General features: G+C 30.6%; 2 protein-coding genes across 2 annotated transcripts; one reads left to right on the top strand and one right to left on the bottom strand.

Annotated features, from left to right (window-relative positions):
• The first annotated feature begins 16,044 nt into the window (after window positions 1-16,044).
• Window positions 16,045-17,060, top strand: LOC117178201 (chorion class B protein M2807-like). The gene is made up of 2 exons (XM_033369500.1): window positions 16,045-16,405; window positions 16,747-17,060. Exons 1-2 carry the CDS (start codon window positions 16,111-16,113, stop codon window positions 16,869-16,871), a joined length of 420 nt encoding a protein of 139 aa, XP_033225391.1. The 5' UTR covers window positions 16,045-16,110; the 3' UTR covers window positions 16,872-17,060.
• Window positions 17,061-18,927: 1,867 nt separating this feature from the next.
• On the bottom strand, window positions 18,928-20,292 carry LOC117178224 (tetra-peptide repeat homeobox protein 1). Its single transcript, XM_033369533.1, has 2 exons — window positions 19,945-20,292; window positions 18,928-19,372 (listed from the first exon to the last, which is right to left on the bottom strand). The coding sequence occupies exons 1-2, from the start codon at window positions 20,243-20,245 to the stop codon at window positions 19,116-19,118; spliced, it is 558 nt and encodes a 185-aa protein (XP_033225424.1). The 5' UTR covers window positions 20,246-20,292; the 3' UTR covers window positions 18,928-19,115.
• Between the last annotated feature and the right edge of the window lie 4,403 nt (window positions 20,293-24,695).

The raw sequence follows: 24,695 nt of genomic DNA, 5'->3' as shown, positions 1-24,695 counted from the left end.
AACTGCTTGCAAATTTATTAATTGTTTATTAAAACTGAATTTTTCACTCTTAAAATGCAATGATTCCATTTTTGGCTAAATATTTTTTTGATAAGAATTCAGCTATTTGTTTGGAAATTCATGTTTCTTGATTGAAAATTATCTTACTTATTGTAAATTGTTCCTCTCGAGATTAAAAATTTTTTTAACTTTGATATTTTTGTTTAAAAACTAAACTATTTTGTTGAAAATTTATCTATTCGGTTGAGGATTCAAACATTTGGTTGGAAACTCGTTTTTTGTCGTTGGTTCTCCTGATAGAAATTATTACATTTTTTAGAACTTCACTTGTAATTTGGAAACCAAAATGAAAATCTATTTGCGAATCATCCATATATAAAAGAACATCCCAGGTCGAAAAACATTTTACAGGACAAGACAACGTATTTTCAACTGTAATTTCTAACTGAAACGTATACAAAGTGTAAATTAAAATTAAAATAAATCAGAAGATAATTTTTTCTTATATTTATTTTAATGTTTATATTTTCTTTATTTTCGCGTGGAAAAGTAGAAAAATAGCAATAAAGTACAAATTTCTACAAGTTGAAAATTTCTAAAATATTTCATTAACATTTTTGACTTTTTTAAACATACAAAAGCTAGATAAAAATAATAATATATATAGATAAACAGATAATGCAGATATTTCAGTTATGCAACGTTTTTACATAAAAAATTTACCAAGATATCCGCTATCTATCAAACTAAATTTTTAAGCAAATGAAACATGTTCAGAAAAAAAAAATAAAAACATTTTTAGAGGAAACCACAAGTAAATACAACAAATTTTACTAAAAATTACGGGAAAGTACAACTTTTGTCTATTATTCGAAACAATTTGATTTATTTTTATATATTGCTTCATTCTATTGCAGTTTTAATTTCCTACAAGAATTTACAAAATGTACATAAATCTATAGAAATTGAAAGGTTTTGCTGCCAAAACGTTTTCATTTTTCAACATAGTATGGCAAATATGTGGAATATTTCAATTAGCTAATTTTAAATTAGGATGTGCAAATTATCGTTATTATAAAAAAATTCTCTGTTTAATTATTAAAGGAATTTCAGTGTATTAAAAGAAACAAGTCGTTATTTAACAATTAAAAACTTACGTTTGAACCTAATTTTTCTTAATGTTTTAAGAAAACTCGAGGCGTAGTGCTTTAAACTATATATTTTTAAAAAATATTAAAACTGATGCTTGTTATGTTTATTTAAGAATACTATCTTTTACTATTCTATAATTTCTTGAAATTTAAAATTGGAAACCTTGCTTTTTGCAATTGCGATTATTAAATCCTAATAGAAAATTATCTTATCGCAACATTTTAATTATTGTCATTGTAGGTCTAGAAATAACAACATTTTGGCTGCAAAATGTGTATGCTCCTGTCGCTATGCTTTTTCCTAAATGGCTGTAAAAAATTAAATCCACAATTATATACAAGTTACAAAAAAGTTCAAAATTCATCTGAATAATATACAAAAGTTATACTTATCTGTAACTTTTATTGTAATGCATTAAATTTATTTGTAAGTGCCTACAAAAATGGTTTAAGATATTTGTGTTTTTTTTTCTCTAATGCCCACCAGGAATAGGAGAGAAAATAATAGCACGAGTGTTAGCAATGTTAAAATTTACGATGCTATGAATTATTAGGAATGTGGTCACTATTTTATATAACGATGAATGCAAAGGTATACACGTAACGATTGCCGGAGTTTATCTGTATCAGAATTGATTGGTTGAAAGTGAATCGGCAGAAACGATCCATGCAGGATCGCTGATCCATTGCGAACTTGAGTGCCATTGTGTCACATGTGTGAATGTGCAACATAACTTAGAAAATACAATAGTTACTCGCCATACTCGCATAGTTTAGTTAGCACTCTTGATCTCGAATCGCGTGGGCAAAACCACTCGTGTCTGACCTAAACGGATGCAATGGCGGGGAACGCGACCCACAACCGTCGACTCCTACTTTGCACTATTATGCCTGTGTACAACGTCATCTTCGATGATCCTCTAGGTCAGTAATGAATGAGATCGTCGCACAAGTCGACCTTCCTTTCATCTTCTCGTCAAACACAAAACAGGTGTTCTTACAGTACTTGGCTTACAATTTTTTTTAAATAACGTCATGTTACCTTTTCTAATGGAAAAGTGTTTTAAAAAAATTCAAGAATCGAAAAGTAAATGTAATCAATTTTAAACAAAAATTACAGGAGAGTACAACTCTTTCCTATCATTAGGATTATCCCAAAATCATTATCCCAAAATTTCACAGTAATGTAATTAAAATATTATTATTATCTTGGAATTAGATTTCTTCGTAGAATTTTTCAAAAATGCTGCTAGATTAAAACAATTTTCGTAATATCTGGAAGTCTTCTTTAAAAATTTTGGATATCTTTTTAATTGCATTTTGAAAATATCGTTTTAAATTCTTTGAAACATTTTAAAGTTTCAAGTTATCTTGGAATCTTTTGAAAACTTCTCAATACCCCTTATAATCAAAATTTTCCAAATCTTATTAAATATTCACTCAACACTCATTTTTAAAATGACAAATCATTTTAAATTTCTCCAGAAAACTTAAGAAGATTTTTTTATATTCTTATAGACTTAAAAGATTCTTGAAAAACTTAAAAATTTTATTTATTTACATTTCTTCAAAATTTTGCATTTTTAATCAGTTTGATAGTATTTGGAAGATAAACAGTCTTGGTCGGACACGAAAATGAAGTTAGGTGCGTCTCTGACAATTGATATAGTTATTATAATTTAATCAAATACGTCGTTTTTTTTATTGGTTATTTTTCGATGAAAATCCTCACTCGGGAGTTTATGGGGTCGCTGAGCACGAATCCACAACTAGAATTTTAATATTTCAAGTCCAAAATGATGAATCCAAGATGGCACATTAAAAACTTTTTGAAACGTATACTTTGCTTTAAAACTAAAAACTCGGAGGTTTTTGGGGTCGTTGAACATGAATTTGAAATAAAAATCTTAATTTTTCATAATCCAAGATGGAGAATCCAAGATGGCAGATCTAAAATTTGTTGTAGACATATATTGAAATTGCCACATTGGATCATAGAACATTGAAATTTTGATTTCAGATTTATGCTGAGCGATCCCAAAAATCCCCGAGCAAATAATTTCAGAGCGAAATACGTGTTTTTAAAATTTTGTCGTCTGTCATCTTCAATTTGAAAAAATTGATATTATGTTTAAAGATTTTTACTTAGCGACCCCAAGTACCCCCAAGCAAAAAGTTTCAGCGTAAAATACTATTTTTTCACGGTTTTGGTCCGTCAAATTAAATCCGCTATTTCGAATTTGCCAAACTGGCAGCAGATTCGTAATCAGTGACCTTCAAAACACTTACATTCCAAGTTTCATCCAAACTCGATTCACAAATAAAGTGGGAAATGAATTTCTCCGAAAAAACGTTTTGTTTGGTATTTTTTAAACGTCTGTAAGCACCAATAATTATAAGTTTTATAAATAAAAATATGTGATAGAATAGATGTTCCGTATACGGACCACTATGCAGCTAAGGGTTAAATTAATTATAAAAATGTTGCATGACTGGAATTTCTGCTTAATCTGTAATATTACATATCCTACACAAATCGACAGTAAAATACAATTAAAAAACATAGGGCGCGCGGCTGTTGGTTCTCGCGCTTCGCCCTCTATAATGTATTTACCTCGCACTACTATCTCGGTCTTTTTAGATTCACCACACTTTAGAAAATAATTTATAAAACTAAAGGTGAAAGCATCGACAACAGTAATTTTGTGATGGTGAATTCTCTTTTGTTAAAGTTCCTTTGTTTTTTAACGAAGTCATTCGCATCACGTATCTCGTGCTTCGCACTCAAATTTATCTCTCAAATTGTATATAATTTTGATTAATGTATGTTATTACAATTCATAACATGCATTGGTATTAAAAGAAACGTAGCTTTATTATTTTGTGTAAGAGAAATGCATATTCTTTCAAAAATGCTTTTTTTAGTAAACATTTTATTGCAACTTTTGCCGTTCTTCAAAAATTGAATTCGCTCATTTTCAATTTTATTTTTACGATTTAAACGTTAAACATACATACTACTATCAAAAAAGTCATTTAAATAAATTGTTCGTTTTTTAATACTGTAAATATCCGTAAATAAGGTTTTTGAATTTTGAAAAAAGTGGTCTTAAAAATATTCAAAATGGGTTCACACTTTGAAGCTTTATCCAAAATGTCTGACTAACTAACTTGACCTTCATTTTAAGATACTAAAAAAAATTTTACACAAATCTAATATATTACCTTCTCTGATGAGAATGTAAAAATGAATTCATTTTACAGAAATAATGTTTTAATAGTTCTGTTTAAGATTTTAAAAGATAAAATTTCTTATGAGAATGTGCCCACGCAGCGGACGGATTTTGTTTTGACTGTTAATGATGCTTTTCACGATTTAAACAAAAACTACTCATCCTATCCAAAAGTCATCAGCAACAAATTTGTAGATCTTTCTCAAATACACAGTTGTGGGTTTTTTGGAATTTTTAAAATGTTTTATCTTTGGTAAATTTTGGTCTTATCAAAAAAAGTCTTTAGGATAAATTGTTAGTATTTTTAAATACTTTAATTCAAAGTAGCTAGCCAACGAACTTGAAATTTAATTTGAAATACTAAAAGAATGTACTAAAAAAAACATCCACGAACGGACAGATAGACAGACCGACAGACATATTCGTTTAAAGCTGTTTTTTGGATTCGCGGGGTCTCAATACGTAGACATTTGACAAAAACTGGAGGGGGGCGTCAAATTTTGCACAAATCTAATATCTTTTAAAATGTATATTTTTTGTTCAAATTTGTACAGTCATACAATTAACTACCAGTGTTTAAAGAAAAATATTTTGAGTAGACAGTTTTACAATATTTTCGCTTTTGTGAAATCTTGTATTTTTTCTGAAGATTTTTAATTTTCGACAATAATTTATGTAAAACTAAAGTATTTTCATAACTGCCAACTCTCGAATTGAAGAAAGTACATTTTCACAATAGGGTTGAAAAAACTACTAATAATAAGTTACACAAATTTTAGTAATGTAGAAACTTATGCTTTATTATTTTTTGTCTTTACTTTTCTACAAAAAATACAAGAAAAAATGAGCTATTTGTATTGAATTGTATTTTTTGTTTGATTTTTAACATTTTTTCACAAAACAACATGCTTCAACAAAAAATTACAGTTGTACAAATGCGTTACTTTGTTGTAAACATTTTTTTCATCTGGGAAGATACTTTTTTACGCAGAACATGGCAAAAACATTGTTAAACATTTTCACAAAAAATTTTTTTAAATTTTTGATTAAACTTTCAAAGGAATATGCTCTATATTAAAAATAATTTTATTTTTTATTTTTTATCTTTAATTTAAAAAAGATGACGGACACTCATCTGGTTTGTGAGTTATGAATATTTAAATAGCAGTAGTCCAGCCGAATGCTTATGCCGCACAACAGCTAGGTGGATAGCAGGCATTTGCATTTCAGTATGCGACTGACTGGACTGCCGCTAAACTATTTTTTGTTTTGTTTTCAAATTATAAATCTTCTTTGAAATCTACCTTTATTTTTAATGAAAAACGAGAGCATTATCTAAAATAGTTAACAAAATTGTGATCTTTTATCAAACGATTCGCTATTGAAAATACGAATTCCTGGTGTAAAATGCCAACAAAACCAAAAATTGTAAAAAAAATCTTTAATTTAGTTACCTAATAATAATCTAAAGAATAATAATAATCTGGAAAATCTTACAATTTTTAAAATTAAAAATTCCAATTTTCGACAAAAACACTAACATAACAGAACAGAAATTACTTAAAATTTTAAATCATCTTTAAAAAGAGTGATTTTTGTTCGCTTTAATTGATTTTACGTTAAAACTCTAACTATCCTAAATTGTTTCAAACTTGTAAGTTCCCTTTAATAATTTATGTCAAAATATCTGGTGAAAACCGCGGGTTTAAAATATCAATTCTACCGTCCAAGGTGAGTAGATACATCAGTAACTTCGCGGTTTTAGGTTATTCCACTGAACCTGGCAATGAAAAAGACGACATTCACGGCAATGTCACTTGTGTCTTTCTTTACTTTGAGCGGCAGAGTTGTAGATAAATTTGTAATCGTCTCTGAAACCTCATGATTTTTTACTAAAAACACTTATGTCAGGCTTAAAATGGCAAAATAAAGTAAATTGGCTAATAAGTTATAAATCTTTTTTAAACTATAATTTCTTATCAAAAATAACCATTTTCGTTCTTAAAATATTCTCAATCATTTAATCAAATTATAATGATTTTTTTTACATTCCATTTTTCGATCTAATATTGCAAACCTAATATGAGCTTGGTAAAAAATTATCATTCTTTTTTTTAATCTTTAAGGATTTAAGCCGGGAGCTGGCCGTGAAGCCGAAATTTAAGTCGGGCTGTGGCCGGCGTTTCTGTACAGAATCTGTTCAGCAGCGTCACGCTGCGCTGGCCAGCAGAGGCAGTGGTCACTCACAATGGCCAGAGTGTCTGAACATACTTTGGTCCCGTTAGGAGTATACGCCAGATGGCGCAGCGATTGCGCTCCCCGCACCTCACTCCACTAGTCAAAGTTCAAAATTTCCAAAATGGTCAACAGTAACCACGGTAACTGTTCGTTGTTGTTGTTTTCACCGGCAACATCCAAAATAATTTCACAATCTTCTTTCTTCATAAAAACACATTTTCATATAGAAAACAGTCCAAAAACAACTAGAAATGCATAAATAATTATTCTGACAATTATTTATGTATCTCTACTTGTTTTTATATTGTTTTCTGCAATTTATTTAGTTATTAAGTCTATTATCTGAAAAGTATCTGGGTATTTTCGCGATTATCTGAACGGTCATCTATTATCTTATCTTAGGGATATGAATATACGCTATATGGCTCGAACGTCGACTTTGTTGCGACACATCTAAAGCATTGAGTGACCACCGCCTGGGCCAGTATCCGACCATGAAGAATGGCCGTAATATGGCCGGGCTGCCCGACTGTGGCCCGGCCGGGATAAGTTGCTGCTGCGCTAGATTTAAGTAATTTGGGTTTCAATTTTATAAAAAGCATATGCCACTGCTTGAAATTTAGCATATTGATTATTAAAATCCACACGTCCTGCACCCAAACAACATTAACTCTTTTCACGTAGTCGTTGAGAGATTTTTAATAAAAGTAATTGTTTTAAGTTAATAAAACTCGATAAAAATTTGTAAAAACATTAAAAATTATAACTTGTTATTCTCAAAATTATTAACTTGGAATATTTGCTCTGAACCAAATTCATCAGAAGTAGAGTCATCTGAATTGAGTCTTCTTATTTTCTTCTAATCAGTTTCTTCTTTTTTGCACGAGCCCTGTTTTGCTGCCGTACTCTTACTTTTTTATCCATAAAACACGAAAAAAAATTCAAAACAATATAAAAATTGGTCTAAAAAGCCAAGAAATTCTGTAGATTCTCGCAATGTTTCAAAAAGATTCAAAGGTTATGTTGCCAACAATGGATTATTGACAATCCTTGCTCAGCATGATCATAGTATGTTTGCTTTTTGAGTTAACATACCCGTAATTACCGGTAAATATGGAAAAAACTATAATTCCTTAATTTCTCACTTTATTAATTTGTATTTGTTTTCAAGTATTAGACGTTGGATATAATAATAAACACAATTAATTAAAAGTGATGAAGAGCAGAAGGCAAAAGTTAACTAATGTCTTGAAACTTCAAGATTTCCAGCAGGATTTTCAAAACACCATAATGCAAATTTTGGAATTCTACATTCAATTAATGAAACTGAGATGAATGAATACATTTATTTCAATTATATATTTTTTAAGAAATTTTGAAAATTACATAAGGTAATTTTAAAATCACGCTAAAATACTCGTTGTTTCGATACTTTTGTCATTTGTTCTTCATATCATACATAAAGTATTACATTATTTAAAATATGTTATTCTTTATTTACAAAAGTTTAAACAATTCTAATTTTAGTATCTGTATAATGTTTTTTTTGTGATAATTAATTTATAGTTTTCATTATAATCTTTATTTTTAAATGTTTCCAATACATTTATCACGATTCAAGATTTGTATAGTAATCCATTTATGTATAAAATCAGAAAAAGTAATTAAGTTACAAACAAAGTTTATTAATCAAATTAGTGCCCAACAAGCACTCTGTCAGATACCGTATGAGTATCTGATCATAAGATTGGCCTGATCAGAGCCCAGTCAATCCTCGACTGGGGTTTTGACATAAATTTTGCCTAGCCAGTCACCAACAAGCGCACCGCCAGGCTCTTAAAAAATAAACATAGCCCAGCCAGCCCCCGACAAGGAACCTTTTTGTACCAGGGGAAGCCCGAGCTATTTCCACACTATCTGTCCACTCAGCAATGCGTTTTCAAAAATGTAAAATAAAAACAAAATAAAAGAAACTTCAAAAATTCAATGAAAAAACTGTCTTCATTACTTTGTGAAAATTTTGAAATTCTTTCTTCTTGTATTACAATTCAAGAAAAATTTGGCTTAGAATTTGCAATATTGTTTAGCTCTCAGAATCGTCAAAATTTTTTTTAATCTTTCAACCAGAGAACATTACCCATAAATTACTACGGCTTCCCTAAGCCTAATTATAATCAAGGAAATGGCTGACAAGTTTGACATTCCTAACTTGAAAAGCATCAAAAGGGTCCGATTCGGAGTCAATTTTTACTGATTCTACGACTAATAAATTAGTCGAAAGTGACTTTTTAAAATCTTTTAATTTTACTAACTGATGAAAACGGTCAATTTAAATGAACTAATCTGTTAAATTTTCTACTTAAAAAGGTCAATCTTCAAACAAAAATGGAAAATTTACATTTTTCAAAAATAAAATTAATTAAAAATTACACAAATTTACAACTTAAAAGTTAAAAAAAAGTTTGTAATCAAAGAGATAAATCTAAAAAAAAATTGTATCCTCTAACGAAAAAATCAATTTTCAACAAAGAACTTTAAGTTTCAACCAAGAGGTCAAATTTGGAACAAAATAAGCGAATTTTAAACTATAAAGTAGAATCCGCATCTAAAAAATATCAATTACGATACAAAAAATTCAATAGATAAATTATCAATTAAAAAAAATATAATTTTTATTAACAGAAATTCTTACTGAGAGTTTGAAATTTTCACCTAAAATTATAAATCTTTGGCCAGAAGAATTCCTTTTTAGCAAAGTAGTTTCGCTCTTAATGAAGTAGTTAAAGTTTCAATGAAAAAAGATTAATTCTCCGTGAAAAATTTAAAAGTTCTTTTTTTTCAACCAAAATGAATTAAATAACTCATATTGATTAAAATAATCAATAGCCTTAATTAATTAAAGCTATTTTTTATTATATACCCAGGAACTTTCAATAACAAAATCAATTATTTTGATTGATCTAATGCTCGATTTTCAATGTGTCAATCTGTTATTCCTGTTAAGTTTCAAACATTTATTATTAACTAGATATCAAATAAAGAATTTTAATTTAGAAATAATTTTACAAACATCTTATTGCAAGCAAATCAGTCTAAAATTATTGTTTCAAATCAATATGTATTTTCGCCAGTAAAATATTCTAAGTCTAATCGAAAAATGTAACTGACATAGTTTCTAAATATATTTTATATCTAGTAAAAAATTTAAATGAAATTTCCGAATCCATCATAAAAGTATTTTTTCTATTCTTCTGAACATTTTCAAAATATTCAAAAGTATATAACTTTTCTATTTTTTATCAGAATTGAACACTTGTTTTTGATAATTTGCAAGTCTTCTACCTATCTATCAGAAACTTTGACAAAAATATCTGAAATTTAAAAACAATTTTTTCAAATTTTGAAAAAGCTTCAAATTGTTGAATTTTGGTTCGAAATAGCTGCTTAACCAACTTAGCCTTTGTTTAGGGAATCTTAAGAAGTGTATCAAAGACCGACTCGATTAGAAAAATCCTATACAAGTTAGCGTAGCTACAACTTTCAGATAACCATACATACAGACATACAAGCAGACAGACACCGAGAAAATTTTATAATTTTCGGACTCTGTGAGTGCCGATACATAAAGATCAGTTAAAAACCAGAGGTCGAAAATTTGGACGATTACATTACACTCACATGAATGAGAATGTAAAAATTTATCTAAAATTTTGAAAAAGCTCTATCTTTTTAAATTTTGTGCTAATAAAAAATTTCAGCAAGAACAGTTTTGAAATATATTTGTTATCTGCTGAAAATTTTTAATTAAATTTTTGGATCTTAAAAAAAATAATTTTTATATATTTTTTTTAATTTTTGAAAAGTATATAACTTTTCTACTTTTCATTGAAATTGAAAATTTTATTTAAAAAATAAGCAAGTCTTTTACCCATCTCTACTAAATTCTTATTATTATTTCTAAAATTTGAAGAACACAAATTTTTTAATTTTTTAAATTTTGGTTGGAAATATCTGCTTAACGAACTTACCCTTCATTTTGGGAACCTTAATAAGTGTTTAAAAGGCTGACTGGATTGGAAAAATCCTTCAAATGTTAGCGTGGCTACAACATTCTGGTAACGATACATATGGACACATACAGACAGACATACAGAAAGACAGATAGACATAAGAACAGACAGAAACCGATAAAATTTTATTCTTTTCAGATTCTGTGCATGCCAAAACGTAAAGATCCGTTAAAAACCAGAGATCGAAAATTTGGACGATTGCATTACACTCTCATGAATGAGAATGTAATTAATTAAAAAATTAGCATTTTAATGCTTTGAAAATTTCAGAATAATGAGCGTTGGCAAATTAAAAATTTTTGTGAGTAACCTAATTTTGTAATTCATTAATTAAACAATTTAATTAGTAGCTGGGAAATAATGCATTTTGTTCTGAATAAAATTTAATTTACCAAGTGGTTCAAAAATAGAGGCGCTTTTGAATAGCCAACGCCAATTTAAACTTAGTCGTAACGAAATCTCAAACCTGAAAACTGCGATTTTTTAGCAATCTATATCTCTTAAAGACATATCCATCTCTGAAAATAATGAAAAACCCTCAAGCGCTGATTTCAATGTGAAATTTGTCATATCACAGATTAAAAAACAAAAAGGAGGTCCAATTTTGTATTAAAAAAGACAAAATTAACCTTAATATAAGGATAAGTGTTGGATTTCGAAATTAATTATTCAAATTTAAATTATGCAATGAAAATATTGAAAAATTGTAATTTTTCACCTGCTGTAAAGATACAACTGTTGATTGGTATTTGACAAAAAATTTACTTTTGCTTACGTTAAATATATTTTTTTAACTCCACTGAATATTTCTGGCTGAAACTGATTCCTTCATTGTCTGTGTAAACTTGGTAACATTATTTCCTTCAAGTTTTACAAATTACCCAATCGATATTAAGGAAAACCGGCAATAATCCTTTCGATATTTTCGTTACACACTCATTTTTTAGAGGATAACTGATTTTTGTATAAATATAGATTTTATGAAATTTCACTGAAAGCCGATTAAGACCTCAAAACAATATAAGATAAGTGTCTGTATGATTTTCAAAAATTGGTCACTTTTCTTTTCTAATTAACGAATCGCATTACAACGAAAGCCCATGAAAAATGGAAAATTTAAAATACCGAAATCGAAAACATTTTTTTTAACCATTTCTAAAACAATCACCTCCTACTTTAGATCCGAAAAACGTTTTTTTTTGTATTCTTCGTGAAGGCTATGCTTTAATTAATATTATTTTTCAGTTCAACTAAATTTGTACATTCTAATCAAAAACAGGTTTTTATAAATCTGTCTGTCTGTATGCATGTATGCATATCTGTCTGTGAGCATGATACTTTAAAAAAATTAATCCATTGTATTCGCCTTTGTACACTCCTTTAGTGTCAAAAACTAAAGATCAAGTTCGTTAGCCAGGTATTTTAGATGAAAATTCAAAAAGTGAAAGCATTTTCTAAATGTTTGAGATCGTTTTTTTCGAGATGCAGAAGTTTTATGTATGGATGTTGGCAGCACTCAGAAAGAGGACCAGTTTATGCTAATGACTTGTTTTGAGAAAAAAAAGAAACCAAAATTATAGCTTTTAAAATATTTATAAAATAACGGGAATGGAAATATTTAGCCATACAAGTCACGATACGGAAAAAAGTCGAGAAAAGAGAAAAGTTGACTTTTGAAAGCCTTACAAGATTATCATAAAGAGTTTTAGACTTATTCGAAAAATAACAAAATTTCGAATTGCGATCACACAACAAATAATAAGCAATCAAAAATTTCATTTTGCGTTCAAACTATGCATGATGCAATAAAAACGTATTCACAAAGCTTATAAATCCAGAAAAGTATAAAATTTGGTTAGAAATCTATTATTTCTAGGATTCGTAGTTTTTGTTTTAATCGTAAACAACTACATTACAACTTATAAAGTTCAATTTTTGGACAAACGGCACAAGCTACGAAAAAAAATAAGACAATATTTTTTTCATCGAAAACACCTACAAAATTTTTATTGATCATTTTTTTATAGGGCGCATAGTTTTTGTTTTATTCGTGAAAAACATGAACATAACAAATATTAAATTTTTGGAAAAATGACACGAGAGTCGGAAAAATTGGAAAATCAAAAGTTGTTTGACCAAAAAATATCTACAAATTTTTATAAAGACTTGTTATAAAAATAAATTTAAAAAAATTAACTTTTCGGAATAAGGACACAAGCAACAACAAATTGTATAACAAAATTTATTCCTACATTATATCTACAAATTTGCTTGAAACTACCTTTACGGTACGACGCGTATTTGTAGTTTTAATTGTAAAAAATGACATTGAAAATTAACAAATTTAATTTATGAAAAAACGAAAAAGGTAGTAATAAAACGTTCAGTAAAAATGCTCTTTTTATATGATGCGAATTTTTGTTTTATTTGCAAAAATTACACAATAAAAATACTTTTGTTTTAATACCAATGCATTTTATGAATTTTTATAATATACATTTATTAAAATAATACACATTTGTCGCGGTAGTTAACAATGAAATTTAATGCAAGATAGTAAATAACTATTCACCCCTTCGTTGGCATTGATGCAAAATTCGAAAAGTCAAAATTCGAGAATTCAAAATGGCGGACCCAACATGGCGGACGAAAATACCAAAAACGACTCGATTTAGATAATTCTCGGTGCTTATGGGTTTTTTGGGTTGCTCAATCCAAATTTGAAGTCAACATTTGAAAATTCAAAATGTCGGATCCAATATGGCGGAAGAAAATAGAAATTCGAATTTTCCAATTTTTAAGTAACAAGATTCATTCAAATCGAGCCGTTTCTTGTATTTTCGTCCGCCATTTAAAATGTTCAAATTTTTACTTCAGATTTGGATTCAGCGACTCCACAAAACCCCAGGATACAATTTTTCAGGATAACAAATATTCCTGCCATTTTAGGCGCTTCTTGTCGAATTCTCTCTGCCAACGAAGAGGTTAAAGTAATCACCGAAAACAAAATTTGCACTTATTTTGCAATACCTAAATAAGCTACCTCAGACCGAGGTACGGAAATAAAAATAAAATACATTATATAACAGAGTTGAACAAAATGTAGTAAAGTTCGCATTTTCGGAAAAATGGAGACCGAAACACGAGATACGTGATAATGTGGCAGCTTAAGCCGAAGGAGCTTTAACAAATGAGAATTCACAATCAAAAAAATATAGTTGTCGATGCTTTGATCTTTAGTTATACAAGGTCTGTGTACAAATATTGGGTGAATACATTATTAAGCTCGAAGCGCGATATAAATACATTATCTAGCGCGAAGGGCGAGAACTAACAGTCGCGTGCCATGCGCGTGTTTAATCTTAGGAGAAAAGTTTCCAAAAGCAAATAGTAATTTGCATTGAACTTTCCAGTATTTTACTTTGGAAAATCAAATAATCTAAATACATTTGTTATGGTCTGATCATCAACGAGCTTATCTACTGAAGTAGCTTCCTTGTCGGTTCGCTCAGTTTTTTCTACTTAAAGTTTGAATGTGGCCGAACAAATTACAGTATCTACTACTCTAAACCCTTTGCGGAACTTTTTAAGACCTGCTTTATACAAATCTTATTTTCTATTACACTTTTTATTTCAGGGGTCTAATAAATTATTAAAAATTGCTTTAATTTTGAAAAATTACGAAAAAATATATATATATATATATATTGATTTTAAGTAATAATTTTTTTAAATAATTTATTTTAATTCATAGAAATACTTTAATTAAGCAGAGACATTAAAATTTTTTATAATAAAAATAATATGTGGAAATGGAAAATTTAATCGGATAATGTTTAGGGTTAGCGCAACGAACTTACCAAAATATTTATCTCAAATTAGATTGAACACTATCCTAGATTATTTTTGTTCTTTCCTTTTAATTTTAAATATAGTTTGAAATTTTGAGTTCTAATTTATTAGTATGCTTTTGCGAAATTAGCCATTTAACTGTTCTTAGTTACCAATGGGACATAGAAACATCTAAGTGATTATCAATCTTGCGTGTAATATGGTAAATATCGCATTTTTATGAGTAAAAGGTAATGAAATACAAAGCAAAATAAATTCTGTATATTGAAATAATATTTTTTCTTAGTACAAAAAACTATATCCTCCATTTTAGAGAAATAAAGTGTAAGTATATATTTATAAACATAAATGTTGTTTGTGCAGCCTCTGAATATTAATCCAATTTAATTTCATTAAAAAAAATATTTTCTGTTAAAACCAAGAACAATTAGTTAAATAGCTAGTTGAGTAGCTTTTGTCTCGTGTTTATTACTTATACCAATCATATTTAAAATGTATTATTAATTCTTGATATTTTTTCACAGCTGTATATTTTTATTATGACTTTAAATAAGTTTATTAAAGACTCTCTGAAAAAATATTGAATATGATTTAAAAATGTTATTAATGTGAAAAATATACTACAAAAAATGGTAATCCTTAACCTGATTTTGTGTGTCTTACAGAAAAAGCAAGAACTCGTATGTGATCATATCTCTTATAACCCACGCAGTTTGTTTAACATGTTTCTGAGGACTACCATACATTATTCTTGAGTTTACTTATCCGCTTGAAAATACTGAAGCAGTATGCAGATAATTATTCATCAAAATCTCTCGTACATATTAATAAACCACTTAAAAATAAATGTTTTGGGTTACCAATTAATCATTTTTCAGACCTTTATTTTAATTATAAGAAATATGATATGATGAAAACATGAAAGATCATCATTTGTAATGTAATGTAATAAACAATATAATCTGGTTTCAACAATGTACATGTTTATTGCTTTATTGCATGAATGATTCCAATTTTTAGAGAGATCTTAAACTGCAAAGAAAATGTTGGAAGCGTTTATAATTTTCACCTGCGGAAGAAAAATCAGTGCCTAATGGGTTGAAATAATAGTCTAATATTATTCGAACATCTAGTACAGATACTTTGGACAAGGTTATTTTTCTTATTGTAGATGGTCGTCAATGACAATTGTAAAGGATTGAAGTAATTATTAAAATTCCTGGGCAAACTCTGATCCCTGTTATTGTATTGACCGCATAGCTGAAAGTAACAAGAAATACAATGACCCATAGCAACAAAGTAGGACGGGTCTCACACTAAGGCGTTAGCATGATTGTTATTCAAGTGACACCAACCCAAGCATTCGACCTAATAGCGATAAGTCCACAATACATTGGTAGCAGATAAATAGTGAGAGAGAATGTTTAGCGTGTCCAGCCCCGCCCAAGGGGTGCAAGGAGGTAGAATACATAGGTAATACAACTATAAAAGCTGGAGCCAGAATCTGTTAGACAGTACAGTCTTCATCACCTCCCAACTGACAATACAACAACCGATCCAGTCATAATGACTTCCCCTGTGACTTTCTTGCTCGTAGCAACCCTTGCAGTAGCTTTAGCTGCTCCCTCTGGCCTCTGGGCTGGTCATGGAGTCGCTCTTGGAGGTCCAGTTCTTGGGCCTTCCGCTCTCGCTGGCCCAATTCTTGGACCAACATCTCAGGCAGGACCTCAAGTTGGACCTGCAAAAATTTCTGGTGCTGTTGATGGTGGCGCTGTGGTCACTGGATCCGTTCAAGGCCCATCTGTCGTTTCCGGCAGTGTAACTGGTGGAACTGCAGTTACTGGCTGGGGTGCACCTTGGGGTGAGTTTAACAATTCTTGACGATGCATCATCTGAAAAAACTCCAACATTGATATCAATTTTAATTCAGATCTTCATATCTTCTTTGGAGGTAAAATTTTTGTTTGGACATAAGTAAACCGATTAAGAAAGTTGTAATGTTAAATTCAAGAATAAAATGAACTAATTGGAATCGGAATCCAGAAATTCATCTATGAAAGTTGAAGTAAGAAGCATATGATAGATAAATGCGACTGGCTTAGCTTAATAAAGACAGATTATAGGCCCAGCATGCTTAAACTCTTATATAAAATAATTTATCTCTCATTCAGGTTTTTATTGATAACATTCTTTGTCTGATAGGTGCTGTGGGTACAGGTCTTGGTCATGGAGGTTGGGGAGCTCCCTGGGGAGTAGGTCTCGGAGGACCAGTTGTTGTTGCTGGACCAGCTGGCCATATCACCTCCGGGCTTGGAGGACACTGGTAAATGTAATTCATCAAGGGCCTCGACTGATTTTCTCGACCACTGCGACCTCATGATATATATTCACGACGCCATGATCTCCATTTCGTTACTGTTACTCTACCTCCCAAAGCAAATTTGATGCGTAGTTTTGTATGCATATAAAAAAGGTTGAATTAGACCTGTTTTGATAATAAAGAGCATTTTCCATGACATCACCTATTAATCATTCTAATACCTTTTGGGCTATAAAAAATACATGTAGCTTTAAATAGTGATTTCGAACGGGGGTTTTTTTTCTTAATTTTGTGTATTTTTCAAACATATTTGCCTTAGAAATTGAAATCTTTCTTTAAAATTTGATTTTGTACTTTTTTATTATTAATGACGAGAGAAAGATGTTATTCACAATTGGAAATTAAATGCAATGAGGTGCTTAATTAGGAATATAGTTTTTTAATTATTTTCTGTAGAATCGTAAGTTTTCCATTCGCCAAACCAATTTTAACCAATGCTTAATAGGCTTGTAAATGTCAGCCAATTTGCAAAAATGAATAGAAAAGGAAGTATCAGAAATCCTAAATATTTGCTGTAATTTGTTTCCAAATACATTGAAAATTGAAGAACTCTATTATTAAACTTCTCTAAATTCTTTGGTTTAGAACAAAGAATTGCTGGTTCATCTGCAACAAAATTTTTGTAATTTATTATAATTTTAGATATTTTAAACAGTGTTATAAATGCTAACTGAAGCGAAATATGATGAGGTCGCGAAGTAAAAGATTTGAATAAAAAATAGGATCATACAAGGTCTATAAATTGCGAAAGCTTCTTTGTAACAAAAAATCACTATTTTATAGTCAATTTAAATGAAACAGAAGTTGATTAAAAATAATGAACATATTGTAACTGATTAAGTTTAAATGAAAAGGGTTTGTCAAGAAATTAGTGATCCGTCACTCTTACGAAAATTTTCAGGAACGAATTGAGTAAGCTATTAAGACTCTTAAAAAAGATTTCAAAGTTTTACTAACAGCAAAATAGACTGAGCACATAGAAAGGATGTTAAGAAACTATTTTTTCTATTTTTGACACCCTAAAAAAAATAATTGCTTTATTTTTATTAAAAATAAATGGTGGGCTCTAATTTATAAAATCTTTAAATTAAACAAAAAGAAGAGAATTGCAAATAGATCAGGAAAAAAATCAAGTTTTAAAGGATGTACAAAAAAAGTATTCTAGGATATATTTTCAACCAATAAATTTTGATAAAATAATAAAAGCATGTGTTATCCGTACAATCTATATTTAAGAAATGAAAACATAAGAATTTTTTTCTTTATTTGTAGGAAGAAACAACGAATTTTTCCTCATGTAGTTTTCGATCTTGTGAATTTTTAAGCTTCACATTTTGATTGATAATATCACGAAAATTTAGTAAAAAATGTGTAGGACTTATTAATAATAATCAATTTGTCTATTTTCTATATGCCGAAATTTAAAAAAATAATTACAAATAATAATAAGGAAATAATTACACTGGATTACAAATACTTATAAGATTACGGAAACGATAAACGCATAAGAATCCAAAATAAATTTACTCATATATTAGATGACAGAAAGTGTACTAAGAATGATCGAAGTATGTGGCAGCTATTTAAGATATTTAATTGAGGTGAAAATCTTTTTTAACTTTTTGCCCTAAATTACTTTTAATCGTTGAGAGCAGAATTTCGAAATATTGGTCCTTATACAGTTCGACATTTCATGTTTTCATATATTATAATAGCAAGTCTAATGAAATTTTTGTCAAAACTAAGTGTTATTCCAACACTTTAAAAACAGTGTTAGTAAGATTTTTCTTCTAAATAAATACATAAACTGTTAGCTGCTTCTATCTTTTTATTAGTTTTAATTATAAATCACATTATTGCTTCGAAAAATATCGGAATCGTTTTTTCGTATTATCACTATCAAAAATATAGAATAATACTTATTATTACTCCTCAGCGTGAAACTCCCTTGAATTATCTCATTTTAACAGTTTTATAGGCAGGAGTAAATTAGATTCATTTTGTTTTAATTGGTATGCTCTTTATTATAAAAAATATATAATGATGAACCTTTGTTATGTACACCTAGAAAACGCAACAAAATTGCATTGAGAGGTACTAGTGGTAACAAATGGAGATCATGCCGTCCTCAATGGATATCATAAGATCACGTTCGTCAGGGGAATCAGTCGGTGTTTTCGCAGGGCAAATTTTACCAGTGGGCACCAAGACGAGCATTCAAAGGAGCTCCTCCCAGTCCAGAAGAAATACTTCCAGATGGTCCAGCAATGACAACTGGAGCAGCGACAGGTCCAGCAACTGCAGCAGGTCCAACTACTGGTCCAGCCAGTGATGCTCCCCACACGCCTCCATGAGCGGCTCCCCATGGCGCAGCAACTGCAGCACCCCATGGAGCTGCTCCCCAAACGCCATTTTGAGCAACGCCTGAATGAGCAACATCTACAGCCCCTAAACAACACACAATGATTACATAAATTAAATAGTTTCATACACAATATTCTATGCAATAGTAATTGAAATCTTTCGTGTTCATAAACTTTTAAAAGTAGACTTAGAGCTAAGAGTATCTGGAGCAGGTGGGACTATTTTAAGTTTGTTTTCAGAAGTGAAAAATAGATAATTTTTTACCTGAGTTAATGTTGGATCAAAGATTATGTTGATTATGTAAAATTATGTAAGAGTCGTTCCCACTAAGGAAAAATAGTTTTTTAGAAATTAGGAATTAGAAAGAAAGAAACTTTTTTAGGAATATAGATATCCATTTCATTCTTTACTTTTCCCTACTAATTCCTTAAGTTTTAATAATTCAAACTCAAAAAGTAATAAGCAGAATTTTTATATATTTTGATCACAATCAGTTGTCTTTATTCTTCAAATGAATAGCACAACTTCATCAGTCAGACAACTAATGTGTAAGCCACAAATTTAATATCCAAAGATGATCTCAGGATCTGAGTTAATACTTATTCCATTGTTAGGCTTCTTTGAGATGATCAAAGGTTTACAAGTGGTTAACTCACCCCAAGGTGCACCCCAGCCATTGACTGCAGTTCCACCAGTTACACTGCCGGAAACGACAGACGGGCCTTGAACGGATCCAGTGACCACAGCACCACCATCAACAGCTCCGGAAATTTTCGCAGGTCCAACTTGAGGTCCAGCTTGAGAAGTTGGTCCAAGGACTGGGCCAGCAAGAGCGGATGGCCCGAGAACTGGGCCTCCAAGGGCGACTCCATGTCCAGCCCAAAGACCGGATGGTGATGGAGCAGCTAAAGCTACGGCAATTGTTACTGCTAGCAAAAAAGTTACAGACGAAATCATGATGACAAGATTGGTGTTTTTGTATTAGGAGTTGGGAGCTGATGAGAACGTTATGCTGTCTAACAGATTCTGATCCTCAGCTTTTATAGTCGTGTTGCCTAGGTCTTCTACCTCTTTGCAACCCTTGGGCGGGGCCGACTGCGTCACGCATTCTTTCACACTCTGACTTATACTGTCACAATGGTTGGGCATACAAGATAAAATCTTTAAGAAAAACACTCAGACAGGTTCAACATGTTATTGACATGTCTAGTACTAAACATTTCATTTTTAAATGCACAAAAGATAGTGAGAAAAATATTCCTTTTAGCGAAAGAATAATCTTTGTTTTCCAACGCCAAAAGAAATTATTGATGTGAAATCTGTTCTCAATGAAAAGTACTAATAAAAAGCGGAGAATGGAGAACAAATTTTAAAAGAAAACTTTAGGGAAAGATGATAAGATTTCTGACACTTTGGAATGTGAAAGTGACAAATGCTATGAACGCATATTGAACGTAGGCTGTCATGGCAAAACAATGTTAGTTATGGCCAAACGATTTTTTAAATTCAGAGCTTTGCAGAAGTTGTACATAATAAACGTAAATTTCGTGCTCGCGTATCAATGGTGAAGCTAAGAATGACGAATAATATCGAATTTTTGGTAAAATCCGTAAGAAATCAATTTTTTTATATGTAAAATTATTCCAAAAATTAATATTTACAACTACAAATTATCTTTTTAGCAATATGCATTAACAAAAAATTTGTACAAATCGTAAATTGCCAATGAAGTAAAAAAAGTAGTAAAATCACGTCCGAATTTAATTAAGTGATATATTCTTCTTATCTGTAACGATTTTTCATTGATAGAAGGCTTTCTAAAATCGGGGCCAAATGTGGGGGTGCCTCATTTCTTTTGATTCCAACTCACACACAAAAATATCTGAATTGTCTGATAGAATAATCTGAAAGCTCAAGATCGTCTGAACTCAACGATATGATCACCTACATCCTAAAGAAAAGCACCCTAAATAACGGAAATTTTGACTTCGTTTTTCAAGCGTCCACTTTTACCTGTTCTCATAAAGAGAGTGAAGATAGAAAAAATGTTTAAAAATGCAGAAATTTTCTTTTATCATTCTCTAATGCAATAAATTATTCTGAATTCTAAAGTATTCAATAATTTACTTTTTACGGGATTTTATTTACAATTACTTTTTCTTGACAACGAGTGAAGGTATGGAGCTGTTTAGTAGCTCCAAATGTGCACTGAATTTATTATAAAATAATTGTTAAGCAAGAAGTATAATTTTAAATATTTCTTACTTCAGCCAATGTTGACGCGTGTTCCAGCACATCAGAACAAATACAGCGAAACTCTTCTATAGCATTGATTTTGGGGCTGACGTTGGGTGGGAACTAAATCATCATAGCCCGCTCTGATTTTGTTCATTCACACCTGAGTACTTGCCTCAGTGACAAATGCAGAGCCCGCGCCGCTCTTGTTAGAGCCATCTGCGGCGCGTCTTTAATTCCCGAAAGAGCTATAGAAAGGAGGGCTATTGAAGCGCTTCACTGTAGTAGAAAAAAGTACTCTTTCAATGACAATACACACTCCGGGTGCAAGTCGACTCTGTTACTATTGAATAAAAATTCTTCGACTTGACTTCGACTTGAATTTCCACCAATCAAGACATGCTGAAGTGAAAAGTTCGTCTTGGGCATGTCTCAGCTTTGAGATGGATCCAGGCTTCAATTGATGTATTGGAGACAAGTTTATATGTCTTAAAGACATAAATTTATCTCGTGAGTCAAATTTTTATGACTCTAAGACCAGAGGTTTATAACTGCCGTAGCGAAAATGTTGTTTGTTTTTATTTATTTCTAACGGCTTTGGAAATCCTTCAAGAAAGTTACAATTTCTATTTTTTTGAGTAAAATTAATAATGGTTATACTCCTTCAGACCCACAGATTTTGAATTTTTAATTAAAAATAAGTAATTCAATTATTACTAATTTTCCATTTATCAATTTCATTCTTATTTAAAAGCAGAAAAAGGGTCTATCATGTCAGCCAAGATAAGGGTCGATTTGAGACAAGTAAACACCGTTTTACCTGTCATGGCCATAAAAGTAAAACGAAGGCCTATGTCTCGAAACAGTTCTGAGACGCATACAGACATCTATGTCTTGGAGACGATCTCAAGACATAGCCAAGTCGAACTCAATTCGAAGCATTTTTACTTGCGTTGTCCCGCTGTACTCTCAACGTGCGTACACTCACCAAAGTCAGAAATATTCAAAATGATGCTATTTGCGTAAGAATGATTTTACTATTAATTAATTTATTTTAATGCTCTCGCATTACAAAACTACAAAAGAATGTATTGAATTAAACAATGCTGCAAGAAACTTTTTGAATTTTTTCAGATTTTTTATAACGACACTTTCTTTCTGGGAACAGGTAAAAGTAGTCTCTTCAAAAAAAGGTAAAAAACTATGCCTTTTGGGATGTTTTGCCTTCTAACTATTAACAAAAAAAATTTTATGATAGTATTGATAATATCGTTGAATTCGGAAGAACGTAAAATTTTTGATTTTATTTATTAAAGAATTAATGAGAGAGTTGTTATGATGTGAGTTGAAATCAAAAGAACTTATGGCCCTCAACATTTGGTCCCGACTTTAACCGTTAATATTTGTACTCATATTTCTAATAATATTGTTTGATACTATTATAATAATTATAACAAACGTTTTAAAAATCTCACGACAGAGCCATGTAAGTGCAGAGGAACAAAATTTTTATAAGAGCAAACGTTTTAAAAATTGAATTATTTTTTAAACCGAAAAATTAGAAAATACCTTTGAGACTTATAAGTAATCTGATCTATGAGAAAAAGTTAATACATTCAAAAAAATATTGTCAAAAATCGTCACTTAACATAAGCAATTAAAAATTTATAAAAAATGCTGTTTGTGTTAATTGTTTTTTAATCTCTTATTAACATAAAATATTTCATTAAAACCCCGAGTAAAAATGCTTTGACTTGAGTTCCACTTGATTATGTCTTAAGTTCGTCTCCGAGACATCGATGTCTGGCTGCGTCTCGAAACTGAGTCGAGACATAGGCCTTCGTCTTTCTTTATAGCCACGACAGGTAAAACGGCGTTTACTTGTCTCAAGTCGAGTCATTTCTTGGCGAAGACGACGTTTAGTTGACTCAAAACGAGCCTTGTTTTGGCTGAGATTATCAAACCTTTTTTGTCTCTTAAATGAGATAAAAATTAATTAAAGAAAAATTTGTAATTATTAAATTAGTTATTTTTAATTTAAAAATTCAGAATCAGTGGGTCTGAAAGAGTATAACCCTTAAAAATTTTCTTCAGAAAAATAAAAATTGCAACTTTCTAGAAGGATCTCCTAAGTCGTTAGAAATACGTAAAAACAAACATTTTCGTTATCCCCAAAGAAAATAGTCGAGAGGCGTCAGATCAGGAGATCTAGCAGGCCACTCGATTTCACTCCTTCTTCCCATCTACCTGTGAGAGAACTGAGTACCTAAATATGCCCGAACCTCCCTACCGTAATGAGCAGCTGCTCTGTCCTGCTGGAACCAAATATTTTGAAAATTATCGCCTGTAACCTCCCTTATTCTTGGTACAATTTGGTTTCCGAGAAGCTCTTCATATGCACGAGCATTGAGATTACAATCGATGGAGAAAGGGCCTATCAATGTATCATTCAAGATTACGGCCCAAACATTAATCTTTGTGGATATTGTGTGTAACTCTCCAACATCCAATCAGGATTTGTGTCGCACCAATATCTACAATTTTGCCTGTTAATTTCACCTTTTAAAGTGAAAGTAGATTCATCTGAAAATACTGCATTATACAAGAAAAGAGAATCTCTATCAATTTTGTTCATCATAATTTCACAAAATTCAACCCGACGATCAGGATCGTCTTCATTGAGCTCTTGTACTAGATGAACTTTGTAAGGATGGAAATTAATGCTTTTTAAAATATTTCGCACTGTCTTAGGACCAACGTCACGCTCATCACTATCTCGACGTAAACTGAGGTGTGGGTTTTCAACAAATGCTTGGGCTATGTTCATCTGCATCTTCTCAGATCATGCAGATTTTGCCCGACCAGTTCTCTGAAGGTCCTTGATAGATCCATGATTCATAAAGCGGCTTACAGTTCTTTCAATTGTTGATTTTGAGACAGGATTTAACCCTTCTCCATTACGAAAACTGCGATTAAAAAGCAAACGAACTTGATCATAACATTCAACTCAATCTCCCTAACCACGCATCATTAATACAGATACCCTCTATCGTTCCGAAAGGTTAGCTTCCGCCATAATAATCTTTTAGCGAAAGATAGTAAGTATGTACTCGTAATACGTAAATTTAGTTTCGATTCGTAATATTCGTATGGAAAAACGGTATAGGACTTA

The sequence above is a fragment of the Belonocnema kinseyi genome, chromosome 8 (genome assembly GCF_010883055.1).
Source record: "Belonocnema kinseyi isolate 2016_QV_RU_SX_M_011 chromosome 8, B_treatae_v1, whole genome shotgun sequence".
Taxonomy (NCBI): domain Eukaryota; kingdom Metazoa; phylum Arthropoda; class Insecta; order Hymenoptera; family Cynipidae; genus Belonocnema; species Belonocnema kinseyi.
The sequence above is the reverse complement of the archived record's forward strand: the minus strand, read 5'-3'. Positions and strand labels throughout refer to the sequence as shown.